Raw genomic sequence first — 20175 nt, forward strand, 5'->3', positions numbered from 1 at the left:
TGCAGAGGTATTCCCTTACCTGTCCACACTTGCCGCTATTAAGCAAATGTATAAATGACTTACAAACTGACCACACCTCCTTAGAAGAAGTCAGGCTAGGCTACTCAATCAACGTTGAAGCACCGGGTGAAAGTTTTTACATTGATAGAAAACAGCATATAATACCGACAATTAAATTAACCCTCTTTAGATTTATAAGTATGATATTACGTTTGCGTTTCACCTGAGCTCGTGACACTCCTTGCTTAGCTCCTCAAGCTTTCCGTGTAAGGTGGATTTCTCATTTTTCTCAATCAGGAAGTAATATCAAGTTAAAATGGTAAGTAACCTATACTTTTTCTCAATCACCAACTACACACCGAAATGAATTTAAACATAAATCGAATGTTTAGCCTACTCGTGATGTTCTCCCGACTGGAGAATATTTCCTTGAGCCAACAAGTCATATTGCCTAGTGTTTGATACAGAAACCTGGTGGATGACGAGGATTGTAGACAAATATTCTTGGATGCCTGACTGGAGCTTGAAAAGGCGCGGTCCGTTCTTTGATTCATAAATCACTAACTTTAAACAACTGGTGTAACACTGTTGGATCCACACGATGCAAATATTAGTAAGTCTGCGCAGTTTTCTTTTGCACAGACTTCCTTGTCGTGAACAGGTAGACTGTCTACATTTGATTCAATCAGTAGACTATTGCCTCAAATGTCCCAGTACTCCTTGAACTCCTTTCCAATACCTGAAAAGTGTGGGCAGGTTTTCACCTTAGTGCTGCTTCCACCTGTCAAGTCATGATCAGTGGTGCTAGGTTATAGGAAAGGTGACAAGGAAAGGGGGCTATAGTATCTAATAACATTGGAATAGGCACAACGTTTAGGCCTACCTACAGATGGAAACACGACTAGCCTGGGCATACACTTTTCCCAGGGGTTATTGCATGCACACCTAAATCACAGCCTAGGCATACCTGTAGTCTACTACACATAGCCACGGGGTGCTGCAGCACCCACTGAAAAATCAGAATACAAAATAAATGGTTTCTTTATTTTTTTATTCTCTCTCACAAAAGTAGTGCACTGGGCCTTTAATAATCCTGTATTAGTGGACCAATTAGAGCACGCAAAACATTGTTTTCTCTGCTGCCACCCTGCCCACCTCCACAAACAATACCCCCAACTACTTCCCGTGGCTATGCTACTATAGTAAATGTTTTGCCTCTAAACGTTACAGCACTCAGCTAGCAAAACTGTTTCCCTGTCAAACTGCAGGTGAAGCTGATTCAAATGAATCAACCTGGAACAACGTGTCTGGGCAGGGTTATCCCCAATGAACAGGCCCTAGGAGGGAAATGGAATGTAGACAAATCAGGATAGGAAGATTTGAGGTCCACGGGGGACAGACCCCTCTGTGATGTCATGCATACAACATTATACCTGGTCATAACTTTGGGACTCAACATCGGGACTCTGTGTTGGTTGGACACATTCAGGAGGATAACGTGACAGAATATTCTTCCTTTCCTGATCTCATTTTTATCCGTACTGATCAAGTTAGAGAAAAGGAGAACAAACCACTGCTGGTATTCACCCTGTGACCTGTTTGGTTCCAGACGCATGACTACGAGAACAATACCCAAACCATCTGTCTGTCATGGTGATTCATGACTGATAAATCACAAGGTATTTCCCTCGTGGCATTGCTTCTTCTTGCCCATCTGACCATGACTGAATGAATGAAGGAACAACACAGCCTACACACTATATTGCTGCTTAGCCTTTCTGTTTCTTTTATATGCAGAGTTTCTCATTCAGCACCTTGTATAATGTGATGTGTGTTTGACAATTACTTTACACCACTGAATTGACGAGGGTATTTCAATCATAAACGTTTCTCTTGGTAGGCCGTCATTGTAATTAAGAATTTGTTATTGTTTGTTATTTGTTAAGTGACTTGCCTAGTTAAATAAAGTTTAAATAATAAAATGATACTGTTCTGATTCATCCTGGCAGGCACACAGGCACACAGCTGTATTATGACAGTTATTACCTCACTATCTTGTGGTCAATATGGCAATATTCAAGGTTATTTTGGTAAGAGTGTGTAGATTAACACCAACGGTTGAGCCATTTCTATAGCTGTTTGAGTATGACCACAGTTGTCATCCTCTTTTGAAACCGAGGCTGCTGTAATTGTGTAATACATGTGTTATGGGCTTTTGTGTTGGGAACATCTTTATGGCGCGATGAGTATGAAGACTGTGTTTCTTTACTTTATGGTCATAACACTTACATTCAGCTTATTTGTGTCAGGCACAGTCTAACAAGCACAGTCTAAAAAGTGTATTGGAAAGCTACTTTTATGTAATTTATTGTGTACAAGGTTGGTGACCACTGGTGTACACTGTGCGGCCATTACTATTTCCACCACACAAACCATTGTACATTTACAGAATTCCACAATGCGATTTTTGAAGAGCTCACAGCCTCTTGTGTAAAGTAGTTGGTATGTCAGATTCCGGCATATTCAGTTTTCCCTGCTACCAGCCCATCACTGATCTTTCCCACTCCTCAGTCAGTTAATGAGGACATATGAGTGTTCATTAATGGACGAGGAGAGGAGTTGAAACGGAAAGAGAGAATTTGCAGTGACTGGTTGCAATAAGTCTCTGTCTGTCTGTCTGTCTGTCTGTCTGTCTCAGGGGAGTAAGGAGCGCTACCACTGGCAGACCCAGAATGTTAAGATCAGCGGGGTGGACGACATGGTCCTGCTGTCCAAGATCAACGAGGATGCCATCACTGACAACCTCAAGAAGAGATACATGGACGACTACATCTTCGTATCCTTCAGCTTCAACTTAGTAGTAGAACCAGGACACACACTGCTATATGTGGCAAATACACTGAGGCTTTGCTGTGCTTTGTAGATGTACATACACCGTAGTCTCTCTGTCTCACACACACACACACACACACACCCTATGGACCTACACACCTGTGTGATCACTTCACTCACATTAGCCTGTTATGAGATTAGCGTTAATAACATGCTTTAAAAAGTGTAGAACAACATGGAAGGATAATATGTTTGTGTCTCAACCACCATATTTCCAGTACACCACATGTAGCGTTAGGGACTAACACTGTGATCACAACTACACACGTCAACGTTGTTGTGGTCCCTGGCGGTGGTGTATTCCAGATGGATATTCTAGTTGTTCTTAACGTGTCTTCCTCAGACCTACATAGGGTCGGTGCTGATCTCTGTCAACCCCTTTAAACAGCTGCCCTACTTCACCGACAGAGAGGTGGAGCTCTACCAGGGAGCTGTGAGTAATATACACACTACTAAAGCCGCTGGGCTTTCTGCTGGCTGGCTGCACCTACCTACCAGTTTCAGGATTTGTTTGCATCCCTCGATCTAGACAGAGAAACTGTAGTGTATAAAATGCTGCTTATCAATAGGTGATGCAAAGTATGCCCTTCCACATTCCCACTATCATGTAAATGATCTGTTCAATGCCATTAAGTTGTCCATTGTTTACCTCACCTCATAATCACAGAGTTAATGAATAACCCCAAGGCTTCCTGTTTCTCAGTTACCTCCTTCATTTCTTTAGTTTCACTCGGGTCTGAGGGACCAGTAGACACTCCATTAACCACTTCTGTTACAAATATGTGAGAATGTATTCTACTGCAGAAGTTTTTGTAAATGCCTTTTTTTTTTGTATTACTATTTGTCTAAAGTCCTGTAAGTAAGAAGCTTCATCTATTGTGAATGCTGTTTACCGAGCTGGACAAAAACACATCTAATAAAAATACATGGTGAAAATAAACTGCTGGATGTTTGATAGCAAGTCACCTAGGGCTTGTAGAAAACACTCATATATATATATATATATATATATATATATATATATATATATATATATATATATATATATATATATATATATATATATATATATATATATATATATATATATATATATATATATATATATATATATATATACACACATACTTTGCATCACCTATTGAGATATATATATATATGAGTGTTTTCTACAAGCCCTAGGTGACTTGCTATCAAACATCCAGCAGTTTATTTTCACCATGTATTTTTATTAGATGTGTTTTTGTCCAGCTCGGTAAACAGCATTCACAATAGATGAAGCTTCTTACTTACAGGACTTTAGACAAATAGTAATACAAAAAAAAATATATATATATACTGCTCAAAAAAATAAAGGGAACACTTAAACAACACATCCTACATCTGAATGAAAGAAATAATCTTATTAAATACTTTTTTCTTTACATAGTTGAATGTGCTGACAACAAAATCACACACAAATAATCAATGGAAATCCAATTTATCAACCCATGGAGGTCTGGATTTGGAGTCACACTCAAAATTAAAGTGGAAAACCACACTACAGGCTGATCCAACTTTGATGTAATGTCCTTAAAACAAGTCAAAATGAGGCTCAGTAGTGTGTGTGGCCTCCACATGCCTGTATGACCTCCCTACAATGCCTGGGCATGCTCCTGATGAGGTGGCGGATGGTCCCCTGAGGGATCTCCTCCCAGACCTGGGCTAAAGCATCCGCCAACTCCTGGACAGTCTGTGGTGCAACGTGGCGTTGGTGGATGGAGCGAGACATGATGTCCCAGATGTGCTCAATTGGATTCAGGTCTGGGGAACGGACGGGCCAGTCCATAGCATCAATGCCTTCCTCTTGCAGGAACTGCTGACACACTCCAGCCACATGAGGTCTAGCATTGTCTTGCATTAGGAGGAACCCAGGGCCAACCGCACCAGCATATGGTCTCACAAGGGGTCTGAGGATCTCATCTCGGTACCTAATGGCAGTCAGGCTACCTCTGGTGATTACATGGAGGGCTGTGCGGCCCCCCAAAGAACTGCCACCCCACACCATGACTGACCCACCGCCAAACCGGTCATGCTGGAGGATGTTGCGGGCAGCAGAACGTTCTCCATGGCGTCTCCAGACTCTGTCACGTCTGTCACGTGCTCAGTGTGAACCTGCTTTCATCTGTGAAGAGCACAGGGCGCCAGTGGCGAATTTGCCAATCTTGGTGTTCTCTGGCAAATGCCAAACGTCCTGCACGGTGTTGGGCTGTAAGCACAACACCCACCTGTGGACGTCGGGCCCTCATACCACCCTCATGGAGTCTGTTTCTGACCGTTTGAGCAGACACATGCACATTTGTGGCCTGCTGGAGGTCATTTTGCAGGGCTCTGGCAGTGCTCCTCCTGCTCCTCCTTGCACAAAGGCGGAGGTAGCGGTCCTGCTGCTGGGTTGTTGCCCTCCTACGGCCTCCTCCACATCTCCTGATGTACTGGCCTGTCTCCTGGTAGCGCCTCCATGCTCTGGACACTACGCTGACAGACACAGCAAACCTTCTTGCCACAGCTCGCATTGATGTGCCATCCTGGATGAGCAGCACTACCTGAGCCACTTGTGTGGGTTGTAGACTCCGTCTCATGCTACCACTAGAGTGAAAGCACCGCCAGCATTCAAAAGTTACCAAAACATCAGCCAGGAAGCATAGGAACTGAGAAGTGGTCTCCACCTGCAGATCCACTCCTTTATTGGGGGTGTCTTGCTTATTGCCTATAATTTCCACCTGTTGTCTATTCCATTTGCACAACAGCATGTGACATTTATTGTCAATCAGTGTTGCTTCCTAAGTGGACAGTTTGATTTCACAGAATTGTGATTGACTTGGAGTTGCATTGTGTTGTTTAAGTGTTCCCTTGATTTTTTTGAGCAGTATATATATATTATTAAAACATTTTTTATTTTCTTTGAATTAGTAATTTAGCAGGCACTCTTATCCAGAGTGACTTACAGGAGTAATTAGGGTTAAGTGCCTTGGTCAAGGGCACATCGACAGATTGTTCAGCTAGTCGGCATGGGGATTCGAACCAGCGACCTTTTGATTATTGGCCCAATGCTCTTAACCGCTAGGCTACCTGCCGTGGACACTGGAGTAATGTTTTCTCCTCCGTTTCCAGGCCCAGTATGAGAACCCCCCTCACATCTACGCCCTGGCTGACAACATGTACCGTAACATGATGATCGACTGTGAGAACCAGTGTGTCATCATCAGGTCTGACCAATCATCTCACTCCTACAGATCAAACTTCATACTTCCTGTAACCTGAACTGTCACATAAACCATGCATTCTGTCAATGGGATACCATCACAATGAGTTCGGGTGTTGCCCTGTTTCCCAAAGCTTTCCGTTGTCTTTGCAGTGGGGAGAGTGGAGCAGGAAAGACCGTAGCAGCAAAATACATAATGGGTTACATCTCCAAGGTGTCGGGCGGAGGTCCCAAAGTCCAGGTATAGGGGATACATTTGACTAATTCTCCCTTCCATTCTCTCATTTCTTCTTCTCAGACACATATTAGTGGGTTCATCTGTTCTCCTTTATTCTTCTTCTTCACAGCACGTAAAAGACATCATCCTCCAATCCAACCCTCTCCTGGAGGCCTTTGGGAATGCCAAGACTGTGCGCAACAATAACTCTAGTCGCTTTGTGAGTAGAACCGGGAATCTGGGAATACCGATAGAATGGATAAGGAATTAGGGGTGCATTTCATTCCAAAATGTTGTGGCCTTTCTTCTGCCATTCACTCCCATTGGCAGAGCTGATGGGACCAGATAGGTGAAAGCAATAGGAAGGATTCTAGGTGGAGCTTTGTTGTTGCATCCCTGTTATAGGCCTTATCTGGACAAGGAACCTTAATCACTGTGTCTGTTTTTACCACAGGGGAAGTACTTTGAGATCCAGTTCAGCCGTGGAGGAGAGCCAGACGGAGGGAAGATCTCCAACTTCCTGTTGGAGAAGTCCAGGGTGGTGTCACAGAACCAGGGAGAGAGGAACTTCCACATCTACTACCAGGTGGGACAGAATAACAATAATTATGGAGAGAATTCCATCACTTAATTAACCTTTGACCTAACGACCCTGACCCTTAGCTCCTGGGGGGCGCCACTAAAGAGATGAGGGAGAACCTTGGTGTCACCACACCTGACTACTACCTCTACCTGAACCAGTCTGGCACCTACACCGTGGAGGATGTCAACGATAAGAAGGAATTCTCTGACACCATGGTGAGCTCTCTCTCTCTCGCTCACTCTCTCTTTTCACATGTATAGAGAGGCAGTTTGTCTTCATTGTGTGTGTGTGTGTGTTTTAGGAGGCCATGTCAGTGGTGGGCCTGTCTGTAGATGATCAGGACATGGTGCTGCAGATTGTAGCAGGCATCCTGCATCTGGGTAACATCGCCTTCAGAGAGGAGGGAAACTACGCTGTGGTGGAGAGTGAGGACTGTGAGTTACATACACACACACACACAATCCCAAACCAACCCCTATCCTGTGCCCTCTTTGTACTTGTGATCTCTCTCGCTGTCCTATATCACTTCCCCTCCTCCATGTTCCGGCAGTCCTGGCGTTCCCGGCCTACCTGTTGGGAATCTCCCAGGAGGGTCTGAAAAACAAGCTGACCAGCCGGATCATGGACAGCAAGTGGGGAGGCAAGACGGAGAGCATCGCTGTCACCCTGAACACAGAGCAGGCCTCCTTCACACGGGACGCCCTCTCCAAAGCCCTCTACTCACGCCTGTTTGACTTTCTTGTGGATGTAAGTGTCCATTTCATTTCACTTATATTTTGACTAATTAACTAGTAGAGGGAACATGTAACAGCAAAGCATGGCCAAACATGTTCACAATTACTACAAAGAGTCATCCCTCTTATCGGAACATGTGTTGGACTTGCTGTCTGGGTTCTTGTCCAGTTGTTTGTCTTTTGACTGCTGGTGTGGGAGCCACACAAGACAGAACACGTCTAGAGATGGGAGCAGTAGGGAGGCAGCGTAGCGTACACATGTTCTGTCCTGTTGTCTCACAAGAGGTTTACTGTTGCTACGACCATGACACTTCCTTTTATTGTAGTACTGTATCATGAAAATATAGACTAGCAATTCAACTTCTTCATAGATTTCTTTCTTCTCTCCACTCCCCCAGTCTATCAACAAAGCCATACAGAAAGACCATGAGGAATTCAACATCGGGGTGCTGGACATCTATGGCTTTGAAATCTTCCAGGTGGATATTTCTGTGCTGCCTCATACAGGAGTTGTTCCACTTCTACTGTTGGACTAGCCTTCATTTCGTTTAACACTGCATACATAGTCATTTCCACCTATAGGCTGTTAGACCACATATCATTTTGTTTAAGATTGCACACGTATGTCCTGCACACCTAATTTCCACCTCCAGTTACGTTGAATTGTTACTGCTTTTTATTCATACAAAATCGTTAATACTACATATGCGCTCTGTTGTGGAAATTACCACCAGGGACTCCTGAAGTCAATCTGAAATGAATGATTCTTTATTATCATCAAGCTGGAGAGGTTCCAACAAACAAATGCACCAAGTATTAGCTCTGCCATGGTAGTCCTGTTAGTTATCTTATATACTGCTTCCACAGACAAGTTATATTTGCATGGTTTAGCTTATTCATCATTAACTTTTGGTTCATGCTTGTGACCGACCAATACCTCACAAGGCTTCTTCTCTCCAAGCTGACACCTTGAAACTGAGATATTCCTTTCCTTTCTCAAAACAAGGTTCTGGGCGTACTGCCAAATTGCTTATACTGATAGTGAGGATTCCTCCCAGGCATGATCAATCAGTAACTTGCATCAACTCAGTCGAATTGGTTATTAGAAAAGCACAAACATAACATTTTCCTTCACATCTCTATTTAACACGAATAGAAAAACGGCTTTGAGCAGTTCTGCATCAACTTTGTGAATGAGAAACTGCAGCAGATTTTCATTGAGCTCACGTTAAAAGCTGAGCAGGTAAGTGATAACACTACATTACTTGTTTCACTCTTTCGTCTTATGATACGTCTACATTACTTTGGCCTGTTTTCCCAGATACTGACGTTGTTTCTTGTAGGAGGAGTATGTGCAGGAAGGGATTAAGTGGACGCCAATCGAGTACTTTAACAACAAAGTCGTGTGTGACCTCATTGAGTCCAAACTGGTGAGTGATCATATTCGGCCATTGCTGAAGTTGACCGGCCATTTTGTCTGTAATTCAGGTGAACTAGTTACAGTACCAGTAGATGGTGTGTGTGGTACAGTTCTTGATATGCCCTGTTCTTATTACCCAGAACCCCCCAGGCATCATGAGTATCTTGGACGATGTGTGTGCCACCATGCATGCTAAGGGGGAGGGTGCAGACCAGACCCTGATCCAGAAGCTACAAGCGGGAATCAGCTCCCATGAGCACTTCAACAGCTGGAATAAAGGCTTCATAGTGCACCACTACGCTGGCAAGGCACGAACACCATACAGTACAACACTATGGGCTTTTAGAATGCATCCTCATTACAACCTGATTCAACATTCCAAAGATTACAGCTCTTAGATTATTTGGTACATTGCCCCCTGGTGGGGGTTTGGAGTACATGGAGCCTACATGTCCTAAATGTCAGAATGTGTTAGAGGGAAAATGCTGAAATGAAAGACTGATAGCTTGTTCTCTCTCTCAGGTGTCCTATGACGTCAGTGGCTTCTGTGAGAGGAACAGAGATGTGCTCTTCAACGACATCATTGAGCTGATGCAGAGCAGTGAATTGTAAGTGTAGTGAGACGTGTTATAATAGGTATACTATATGATAATTACATAGACCGCCACTGACCAGCCTCTCTCTCTCTGTCTGTCTGTGTTTGGGCAGTGCCTTCATAAAAACCCTTTTCCCAGAAAACCTAGAGGCAGAGAAAAAGGGCCGTCCTACCACCGCCAGTAGCAAGATCAAGGTAAGGATCTGACGCGGTTGTGTGCTACTATAATCTCTGTAGAACCAGAACAAAGTCTCACGTAATTGGTCAGCTGCTTGATTAAGTTCTGGGTTCATACGTGTGAAGAGAAGAGACGCTAGAACGAGGTGTGGAACCGGAACGTGGAGCGGAACCCTCTCTACGGGCCGACTGTCCCCTCCCCTCCCGAAATTCGAAAGATGCTAACACCTACGAAATCGTGATTTGTCCAAATAACCAGTGAGGAAAGACCCACACTGTAACCACTGCTGCTCATTATCCCACCCATCCCATTCCTTCCCCACAGATTCTACGATGCCAGTTATGCTTACGTAGATCTGTCCACTAAATATTATTGTTGCTATGGAAACAGACATGCCAGTCCAATCTCAGATGAGTGACTCCCCCACCCCCCTGTCTTCCATAACATCCAGGCCACGGGTCACTGAATGTGTTATTGTACAGGGATGTATTTTCTTCCATCAGTCTGTTTACTGCTCTGAGCGCCTGGTCGGTGCTACCAATCATTGAACCTCCATGTCCTTCAGAAACAAGCCAACAACCTGGTCCAGACCCTGATGAAGTGCACCCCCCACTACATCCGCTGTATCAAGCCCAACGAGACCAAGAAGCCTCGGGACTGGGAGGACACTCGGGCCAAACACCAGGTGGAGTACCTGGGCCTGCGGGAGAACATTCGTGTGCGCCGCGCCGGGTACGCATTCCGCCGAGCCTTTGCCAAGTTCCTGCAGAGGTGAGCCCTAAGGTCATAGGGGTCAGGGGTGCAAGAGATGGATTTCCATGCTGGCTTTACAGATTTCAAACGTCAGTACAAATGTATTTGTTCATGTTTTTTTCATCAGCGTTTGGCTTGATCGGAATAAATTCCACCCAATATTTTGTTTCTATTTATTTAAAAAATGTATGGGGGACTTGAGGACATTCTACCAGTCCAGTAAAATGGCTGTGTGTGGTCCTACAGGTACGCCATCCTGACCAGGGAGACATGGCCCCGGTGGACAGGGGAGGAGAGGAAGGGGGTTCTCCACCTCCTCCGCTCTGTCAACATGGACCAGGACCAGTACCAGCTGGGAAAGACTAAGATCTTCATCAAGGCCCCAGAATCAGTACGTCTTTCTCTCCTTCCCTAGAAAACCTCTTTACTGACACATAACAGTCTGGTTATTCTGAGTGTAAAGGTGATGATTTCTAGAAGTATTGTGAAATGTGTGTCTGTAGTTGTTCTTGCTGGAGGAGATGAGGGAAAGGAAATATAACGGATATGCTCGGGCCATCCAGAAGGCCTGGCGCAAACACATCGCCGTCCGCAAGTACGTCAAGATGAGAGAGGAAGGTAAGTCATTGGTTTCTCTCTGTGGGAATGAGCTTTTTACCATACACGGTCAGTACTGCATCACAGTAGGTTACATCTACTGTATATGTTAAGCCCTGTATCACAGTGGGTCGTGTCTTGTCAGTTCAGTACTGTATCACAGTGGGTCCTGGCAGTTCAGTACTGTATCACACTGTCCTGGCAGTTCAGTACTGTATCACACTGTGTCCTGGCAGTTCAGTACTGTATCACACTGTGTCCTGGCAGTTCAGTACTGTATCACACTGGGTCCTGGCAGTTCAGTACTGTATCACACTGTGTCCTGGCAGTTCAGTACTGTATCACACTGTGTCCTGGCAGTTCAGTACTGTATCACACTGGGTCCTGGCAGTTCAGTACTGTATCACACTGTGTCCTGGCAGTTCAGTACTGTATCACACTGTGTCCTGGCAGTTCAGTACTGTATCACACTGGGTCCTGGCAGTTCAGTACTGTATCACACTGGGTCCTGGCAGTTCAGTACTGTATCACACTGGGTCCTGGCAGTTCAGTACTGTATCACACTGGGTCCTGGCAGTTCAGTACTGTATCACACTGGGTCCTGGCAGTTCAGTACTGTATCACACTGGGTCCTGGCAGTTCAGTACTGTATCACACTGGGTCCTGGCAGTTCAGTACTGTATCACACTGTGTCGTGGCAGTTCAGTACTGTATCACACTGTGTCCTGGCAGTTCAGTACTGTATCACACTGTGTCGTGTCCTGTAGCCTCAGACATCCTACTGAATAAGAAGGAGAGGAGGAGGAACAGTTCAGTACTGTATCACACTGTGTCGTGTCCTGTAGCCTCAGACATCCTACTGAATAAGAAGGAGAGGAGGAGGAACAGTTCAGTACTGTATCACACTGTGTCGTGTCCTGTAGCCTCAGACATCCTACTGAATAAGAAGGAGAGGAGGAGGAACAGTTCAGTACTGTATCACACTGTGTCGTGTCCTGTAGCCTCAGACATCCTACTGAATAAGAAGGAGAGGAGGAGGAACAGTTCAGTACTGTATCACACTGTGTCGTGTCCTGTAGCCTCAGACATCCTACTGAATAAGAAGGAGAGGAGGAGGAACAGTTCAGTACTGTATCACACTGTGTCGTGTCCTGTAGCCTCAGACATCCTACTGAATAAGAAGGAGAGGAGGAGGAACAGTTCAGTACTGTATCACACTGTGTCGTGTCCTGTAGCCTCAGACATCCTACTGAATAAGAAGGAGAGGAGGAGGAACAGTTCAGTACTGTATCACACTGTGTCGTCAGACATCCTACTGAATAAGAAGGAGAGGAGGAGGAACAGTTCAGTACTGTATCACACTGTGTCGTGTCCTGTAGCCTCAGACATCCTACTGAATAAGAAGGAGAGGAGGAGGAACAGTTCAGTACTGTATCACACTGTGTCGTGTCCTGTAGCCTCAGACATCCTACTGAATAAGAAGGAGAGGAGGAGGAACAGTTCAGTACTGTATCACACTGTGTCGTGTCCTGTAGCCTCAGACATCCTACTGAATAAGAAGGAGAGGAGGAGGAACAGTTCAGTACTGTATCACACTGTGTCGTGTCCTGTAGCCTCAGACATCCTACTGAATAAGAAGGAGAGGAGGAGGAACAGTTCAGTACTGTATCACACTGTGTCGTGTCCTGTAGCCTCAGACATCCTACTGAATAAGAAGGAGAGGAGGAGGAACAGTTCAGTACTGTATCACACTGTGTCGTGTCCTGTAGCCTCAGACATCCTACTGAATAAGAAGGAGAGGAGGAGGAACAGTTCAGTACTGTATCACACTGTGTCGTGTCCTGTAGCCTCAGACATCCTACTGAATAAGAAGGAGAGGAGGAGGAACAGTTCAGTACTGTATCACACTGTGTCGTGTCCTGTAGCCTCAGACATCCTACTGAAGGAGAGGAGGAGGAACAGTTCAGTACTGTATCACACTGTGTCGTGTCCTGTAGCCTCAGACATCCTACTGAAGGAGAGGAGGAGGAACAGTTCAGTACTGTATCACACTGTGTCGTGTCCTGTAGCCTCAGACATCCTACTGAATAAGAAGGAGAGGAGGAGGAACAGTTCAGTACTGTATCACACTGTGTCGTGTCCTGTAGCCTCAGACATCCTACTGAATAAGAAGGAGAGGAGGAGGAACAGTTCAGTACTGTATCACACTGTGTCGTGTCCTGTAGCCTCAGACATCCTACTGAATAAGAAGGAGAGGAGGAGGAACAGTTCAGTACTGTATCACACTGTGTCGTGTCCTGTAGCCTCAGACATCCTACTGAATAAGAAGGAGAGGAGGAGGAACAGTTCAGTACTGTATCACACTGTGTCGTGTCCTGTAGCCTCAGACATCCTACTGAATAAGAAGGAGAGGAGGAGGAACAGTTCAGTACTGTATCACACTGTGTCGTGTCCTGTAGCCTCAGACATCCTACTGAATAAGAAGGAGAGGAGGAGGAACAGTTCAGTACTGTATCACACTGTGTCGTGTCCTGTAGCCTCAGACATCCTACTGAATAAGAAGGAGAGGAGGAGGAACAGTTCAGTACTGTATCACACTGTGTCGTGTCCTGTAGCCTCAGACATCCTACTGAATAAGAAGGAGAGGAGGAGGAACAGTTCAGTACTGTATCACACTGTGTCGTGTCCTGTAGCCTCAGACATCCTACTGAATAAGAAGGAGAGGAGGAGGAACAGTTCAGTACTGTATCACACTGTGTCGTGTCCTGTAGCCTCAGACATCCTACTGAATAAGAAGGAGAGGAGGAGGAACAGTTCAGTACTGTATCACACTGTGTCGTGTCCTGTAGCCTCAGACATCCTACTGAATAAGAAGGAGAGGAGGAGGAACAGTTCAGTACTGTATCACACTGTGTCGTGTCCTGTAGCCTCAGACATCCTACTGAATAAGAAGGAGAGGAGGAGGAACAGTTCAGTACTGTATCACACTGTGTCGTGTCCTGTAGCCTCAGACATCCTACTGAATAAGAAGGAGAGGAGGAGGAACAGTTCAGTACTGTATCACACTGTGTCGTGTCCTGTAGCCTCAGACATCCTACTGAATAAGAAGGAGAGGAGGAGGAACAGTTCAGTACTGTATCACACTGTGTCGTGTCCTGTAGCCTCAGACATCCTACTGAATAAGAAGGAGAGGAGGAGGAACAGTTCAGTACTGTATCACACTGTGTCGTGTCCTGTAGCCTCAGACATCCTACTGAATAAGAAGGAGAGGAGGAGGAACAGTTCAGTACTGTATCACACTGTGTCGTGTCCTGTAGCCTCAGACATCCTACTGAATAAGAAGGAGAGGAGGAGGAACAGTTCAGTACTGTATCACACTGGGTCGTGTCCTGTAGCCTCAGACATCCTACTGAATAAGAAGGAGAGGAGGAGGAACAGTTCAGTACTGTATCACACTGTGTCGTGTCCTGTAGCCTCAGACATCCTACTGAATAAGAAGGAGAGGAGGAGGAACAGTTCAGTACTGTATCACACTGTGTCGTGTCCTGTAGCCTCAGACATCCTACTGAATAAGAAGGAGAGGAGGAGGAACAGTTCAGTACTGTATCACACTGTGTCGTGTCCTGTAGCCTCAGACATCCTACTGAATAAGAAGGAGAGGAGGAGGAACAGTTCAGTACTGTATCACACTGTGTCGTGTCCTGTAGCCTCAGACATCCTACTGAATAAGAAGGAGAGGAGGAGGAACAGTCTCAACAGGAACTTTGTGGGCGACTACATCGGCACCAACAACCACCCCGAGATCCGGCAGTTCGTGGGCCGCCGGGAGAAGATCGATTTTGCAGATGTGGTTGCCAAATATGACCGCAGGTTTAGGGTAAGAGTCAAGTATGACCACAGTAACAAACCAACATTGATATTGTCACAGAACGCATAATGCTATTGTTATTCATGTTAGATAGACGAGACAGTGTTAATACTCCACCAATGGTTTGGTGGATACTGCCAATGCTTGTCTGCTCATTGAACCCCCTATATATTGTGGTTCCTGGTCAGTAAGCCTATAATAGCAACAAGTTATATAATATGCCTCTCTCCATCTTGCAGACTGTGAAGCGTGACCTCATCCTGACCCCTAAGTTCCTGTATCTGATTGGTCGGGAGAAGGTGAAGCAGGGACCAGATAAGGGGCAGATCCACGAGGTTCTGAAGAGACAGATAGAAGTGGAGAAGATTCAGTCAGTCTCTCTCAGGTGCAGGTTTAGATACTCTGGAAGTGTTATACCAGTTGATGGTCATGATGCACAGTAGTAGAAATGGGGTTTTCATTGAAAATATGTGTATCTTTTCCTCCCTCAGCACCCTGCAGGATGACTTCTTCATCATCCACGAGGAGCATTACGACAGTGTCCTTCAGTGCATCTTCAAGACGGAGTTCCTCAGTCTGCTCTACAAACGTTATGATGAGAAGACCCAGAGGAAGCTACCGCTCAAGTTCAACAACCTGTCAGTCAGTCTTTACTCTGAGCTTAGCCTTAGACCAATCAGTGGGGTCTTACTGTTAAACTAAAAGGGGCCTTACTGTTAAACTAAAAGGGGCCTTACTGTTAAACTAAAAGGGGCCTTACTGTTAAACTAAAAGGGGCCTTACTGTTAAACTAAAAGGGGCCTTGCTGTTAAACTAAAAGGGGCCTTGCTGTTAAACTAAAAGGGGCCTTGCTGTTAAACTAAAAGGGGCCTTACTGTTAAACTAAAAGGGGCCTTACTGTTAAACTAAAAGGGGCCTTACTGTTAAACTAAAAGGGGCCTTACTGTTAAACTAAAAGGGGCCTTACTGTTAAACTAAAAGGGGCCTTACTGTTAAACTAAAAGGGGCCTTACTGTTAAACTAAAAGGGGCCTTACTGTTAAACTAAAAGGGGCCTTACTGTTAAACTAAAAGGGGCCTTACTGTTAAACTAAAAGGGGCCTTACTGTTAAACTAAAAGGGCCAATCCGCAGTTGAAACCATAACAAAGTGGTTTCTATAAAAAGCTGAGGGATGGGGCTAAATAAATAAAACCACTCTCAAATTCATAGACATATGGGTGCAAGGACTGATCATCCATAATATCAAAAAGATAGCTTTAACCATGTTTTGCGGCTATACAGTTTTGCATTTACTTTGTATACAAAACTTGGAGTAAAGTAAGCGTATATTTTGGGTTCTGACTGCAGTGTATTCATTTATCAGCAACTTAAATGACTAAAACCACATATAAAGTATGTATAAAAGACGATGGAGCTATATATTTATAAGATCATGTTACAACCACCAAAATGAAAACTAGACAGTCAGGGAGAATCTAAAATTAAAAAATGTCATGGCATGGGTCCCGATGTGATTTTGTTATACTGTTTGAGTCACTCAGATAGCATAAGAACATGGCATAAGCCCTGGCTAAATGTGGAGAATTGTAGGAAATTAGCTTTGAAAACAATTCTCCCCACCCCATATTGAAATGTGTTAAATGGCAGGGAATTTGCTTTAAAACAGCAGAACCTGCGGCCAAGAGGAGGGCCTGGAAGAATTTTGGAGGGAGACCCCGTCCCCACCACTCTAACTTTGCCACCGCTTCGGAAAAAAAATCCTAGGGGAAACACTGGACTGGGTGTGAAAGTTGAACTAAACTCATGAGGCATTTCTAAATTGTTATGTTTCGAGAATCAATGGGTATATATCATTAATTTATAAGTCCAAAATTTGATGTTGCAACTGCAGGTTGCCCCTTAAAACATACCAGTGTAATGCTTTACAACAACGATCATTAATAATCTCTCAAAGATACATAACGCAAAAAGGTTATGCAGTTTGAGTCTTTTAAGCCATTTCTTAACCCATTGCTCTTCTCTCCCCCCTCTCCGTTCCTCATTTAGACTGGAGTTTAAGGTGAAGAAGGGAGGTTGGGGGCCGTTCTCAGCGGCTGGCTCCAGGCAGATCCAGTTCCAGCCGGGCCAAGGAGAAGAGGCGGTTGTGAAGCCCAGCAGCAAGGTCCTCATAGTCACCATCGGACCTGGGCTCCCCAAGAACTCCAGTGAGTCCATGCACTTTGAAAGGAGACTTCTATTAGTAGGCTTAATCTGGGTCTGTGCAACCATCCCATAGCATTTCAGACACATCACACCTTTTTGTCATGTGTTCCCCAGGACCGACCCGCAGGGACAACAGGAAAAGTCGCTACATGGGAAACCAGACTCCAGGCTCAGGACAGCAGTCACAAGGTGAGAGAACTAGATATCTGAGCCTCTCCAATGATGCCACTCATTTCACTTTTGACCTGACTCAACATCTCCCTCATCTGTCTCAGGCGCCCCCAGGGGCAGAGGCCGAGGTGGGGGTGGTGGTCAGCGGGGTGGGCCGCCCTCGTCCAGGGCGTCCAGGGTCTCTCTGCTCCGCCGACAGTCCAGTATGGAGCAGCCCACACTACCACGACAACAGGGGTCCCGGCAGACCAACAACCGCTCCAACAACCAGAGCCAGGCAGACACCGCTTTCATGAACGTGCCTGACCAGGGAGTGGCTGGGTGAGTTCTCAGGCCCTGTTTGGATACTTGTTAGGTTTTTAAAATGGATATTCTTCCTGTTGTTGCTGGTGTTTTTTCAAATACTCAAATAGTATTAGATACTGTAAATCAAGGGAAAGACACTTTTTCTAGATCTCTCTTTCTCTCATCTCAATTTCTTTCAGTCTTCATCGTAGACGCTCGAAGGATGTCAAGCCTTCCCCAGGAGCGGGCCGCCCCAAGCCTGCCCCCAAGCCCAAGCCTCGCTCCCCAGAATGCCGAGCGCTGTATGCTTACGACGCCCAGGACACTGATGAGCTGAGCTTCAACGCAGAGGATGTAATTGAAATCCTCACTGAAGGTACTAAACCCTTACAGTAGATCATCTCTGAGGTGATATTTTTATAAACTGAGTATATTAATTACAGTAGTATAAAACTGCTATTAGTCATACACTATAAGTACTGCTACATATTATATACTGCTTGTAGTATAGCATTATTAAAGGCATACTATAACCACATTTTAAATTTTGCAGTCTTCCTGTGCTTCATCTGTAGGATAGAAAAGGACTATATAATCTATAATGGCTAGATTGACTGGTTTCCTCACCTGTCCTCCCTCCAGATCCATCAGGCTGGTGGTACGGTCGTCTTCGCGGGAGGGAAGGCATGTTTCCTGGGAATTATGTGAAGAAGATTTAGGCTGGAGCGATGAGGGACTTGTCTAAAGGTAGAATATCTAGACTGGATCAAGGGACATAAGATCTAGAATGAAGCGATGAGGAACATGTCCAATGAGAGAAGATCTAGAATGAAGCGATGAGGGACATGTTCAATGAGAGAAGATCTAGAATGAAGCGATGAGGAACATGTCCAATGAGAGAAGATCTAGAATGAAGCGATGAGGGACATGTTCAATGAGAGCGAGGAGTCAGGTGGCAACAGTAGAATTACAACCATACCAAGTGCATTACTACAGAGACAACACAAAAAGCATAATTAAAGCATTTCTCCATGCCATCTCTCTTTGGAGTCAGAGACAAGGGAACGTGATGATTTTTGCCAGAGATGGTTTGAAGTGCAAATACCACTAACTTTTATCAATGGATTTGATCTATTGTTTTAGCATGGGATAGCATTGTTTTTAAAGGCACTTTGTTTTATCCGGCATCTTTTTATAGACATTTACCTCAAGTGTTCAAATAAATCTTTGTTTTATTTGCTCTTTCACATTTGTTTAATACATAGGACCAAATGGCCATAATAATCTCAGTTCAGGTGGAGTTGGGATAGAATGGGTAATTATAAAACATTTTTGACAAGATATATATTAGTTGTGTATTTTATGTGATTCTCAACGTCTTAGGTAGATGTACATGTACCCTATTATAAAACATGTGGAATGGTTGGTTCTGTTAGTCTCATATGCTTCATCATCTTAGGTAGATATTTCACAATTCTATATCAGTGAAGATCGGTAAGGCAGGGTTTACACAGGCAGCCCAATTCTGATGTTTTACCCAATTATCAGTAAAACAGCTGATCTGATTGGTCAAATTAATTAATTGGAAAATAATCAGAATTGGGCTGCCTGTGTAAACCCAGCCTTACAAATCTTTACTGATATAGAATTGTGAAATATCTACCTAAGATGATGATGAACCATATAAGATTTTAACAGAGCCTACCATTCCCCATGTTTTATAATAGGCTACATGGTACATGTTATTACCCAGAGATAGGCTACAGTTGTCTGTTAAAAAAAGACAGTTGATTGTTTGTCAACAGTTGACGTCTAAGGTCATAATGAACAAAAAAATAAAGATGTTTTAAGAATGTAAACCATCATATATTGAGGGTTGTTTCTTGGGGGGGGGGGGGGGTCACAAAAGATGGTCCCATGACACTCTTTTTACATCCTATAGACACTGGTCATGTCTAGAAGGGATGGCACTGATGTCAAAGTGACGTCAACTATTGAGTTGCGTCAGGATAATGTTAGCTAACCCTAACCCTTTTCATAAACTTAACCTATTCTCCTAAACTGCTACGTTAATTATACTAACCTGCTGCGTAAGTTATCCTAACCTGGTACTAAAAGTCACTTCTGACATTAGCGGCATCCCATCACAAACCTCTCGACACTACTTACCACAGATAGAACAACGAGACAGATATTTCACTGGATGTTTAAATGTGAAGCATCCGCTTGGCGTTTCCAATCACTACCGATGAAACATTTGATCTCAATACAGTTTTCTGTTCCCAAAACTGGAATATGTTATGAACAGAGTGGACTAAGGTTTGTAGACTTTACCCTTGCAAAAGTTTTCAAAAGTCGCATTCTTTGGGAGTGCAAATGCAAATTAAGTTATTGCACACGCGCACTTCAGAGTAGGCGTTCCCTAACAGAAATATGAA

The 20175-nt window shown here is 44.5% G+C and overlaps 1 protein-coding gene across 1 annotated transcript; it reads left to right on the plus strand.

The window, feature by feature from the left end:
• Nucleotides 1-60: 60 nt before the first annotated feature.
• On the plus strand, nt 61-19596 carry LOC106574105 (unconventional myosin-Ie). The gene is made up of 27 exons (XM_045719068.2): nt 61-319; nt 2699-2836; nt 3236-3325; nt 6043-6137; nt 6287-6374; nt 6481-6570; nt 6805-6936; nt 7014-7148; nt 7235-7367; nt 7484-7680; nt 8066-8146; nt 8824-8910; nt 9011-9097; nt 9228-9395; nt 9610-9695; nt 9796-9877; nt 10426-10631; nt 10860-11004; nt 11117-11231; nt 14918-15087; nt 15318-15463; nt 15570-15716; nt 17126-17283; nt 17396-17470; nt 17557-17773; nt 17938-18113; nt 18380-19596. Exons 1-27 carry the CDS (start codon nt 317-319, stop codon nt 18454-18456), a joined length of 3324 nt encoding a protein of 1107 aa, XP_045575024.1. The 5' UTR covers nt 61-316; the 3' UTR covers nt 18457-19596.
• Nucleotides 19597-20175: the final 579 nt, after the last annotated feature.

Source organism: Salmo salar, chromosome 02 (assembly GCF_965601325.2).
Source record: "Salmo salar chromosome 02, fSalSal1, whole genome shotgun sequence".
Taxonomy (NCBI): domain Eukaryota; kingdom Metazoa; phylum Chordata; class Actinopteri; order Salmoniformes; family Salmonidae; genus Salmo; species Salmo salar.

Coding starts and splice junctions, on each gene's coding strand:
- LOC106574105 (XM_045719068.2), top strand. Junction 8,911..9,010: donor TCACGTTAAAAGCTGAGCAG/GTAAGTGATAAC, acceptor TGTTTCTTGTAG/GAGGAGTATGTGCAGGAAGG. Junction 15,464..15,569: donor ATTCAGTCAGTCTCTCTCAG/GTGCAGGTTTAG, acceptor TTCCTCCCTCAG/CACCCTGCAGGATGACTTCT.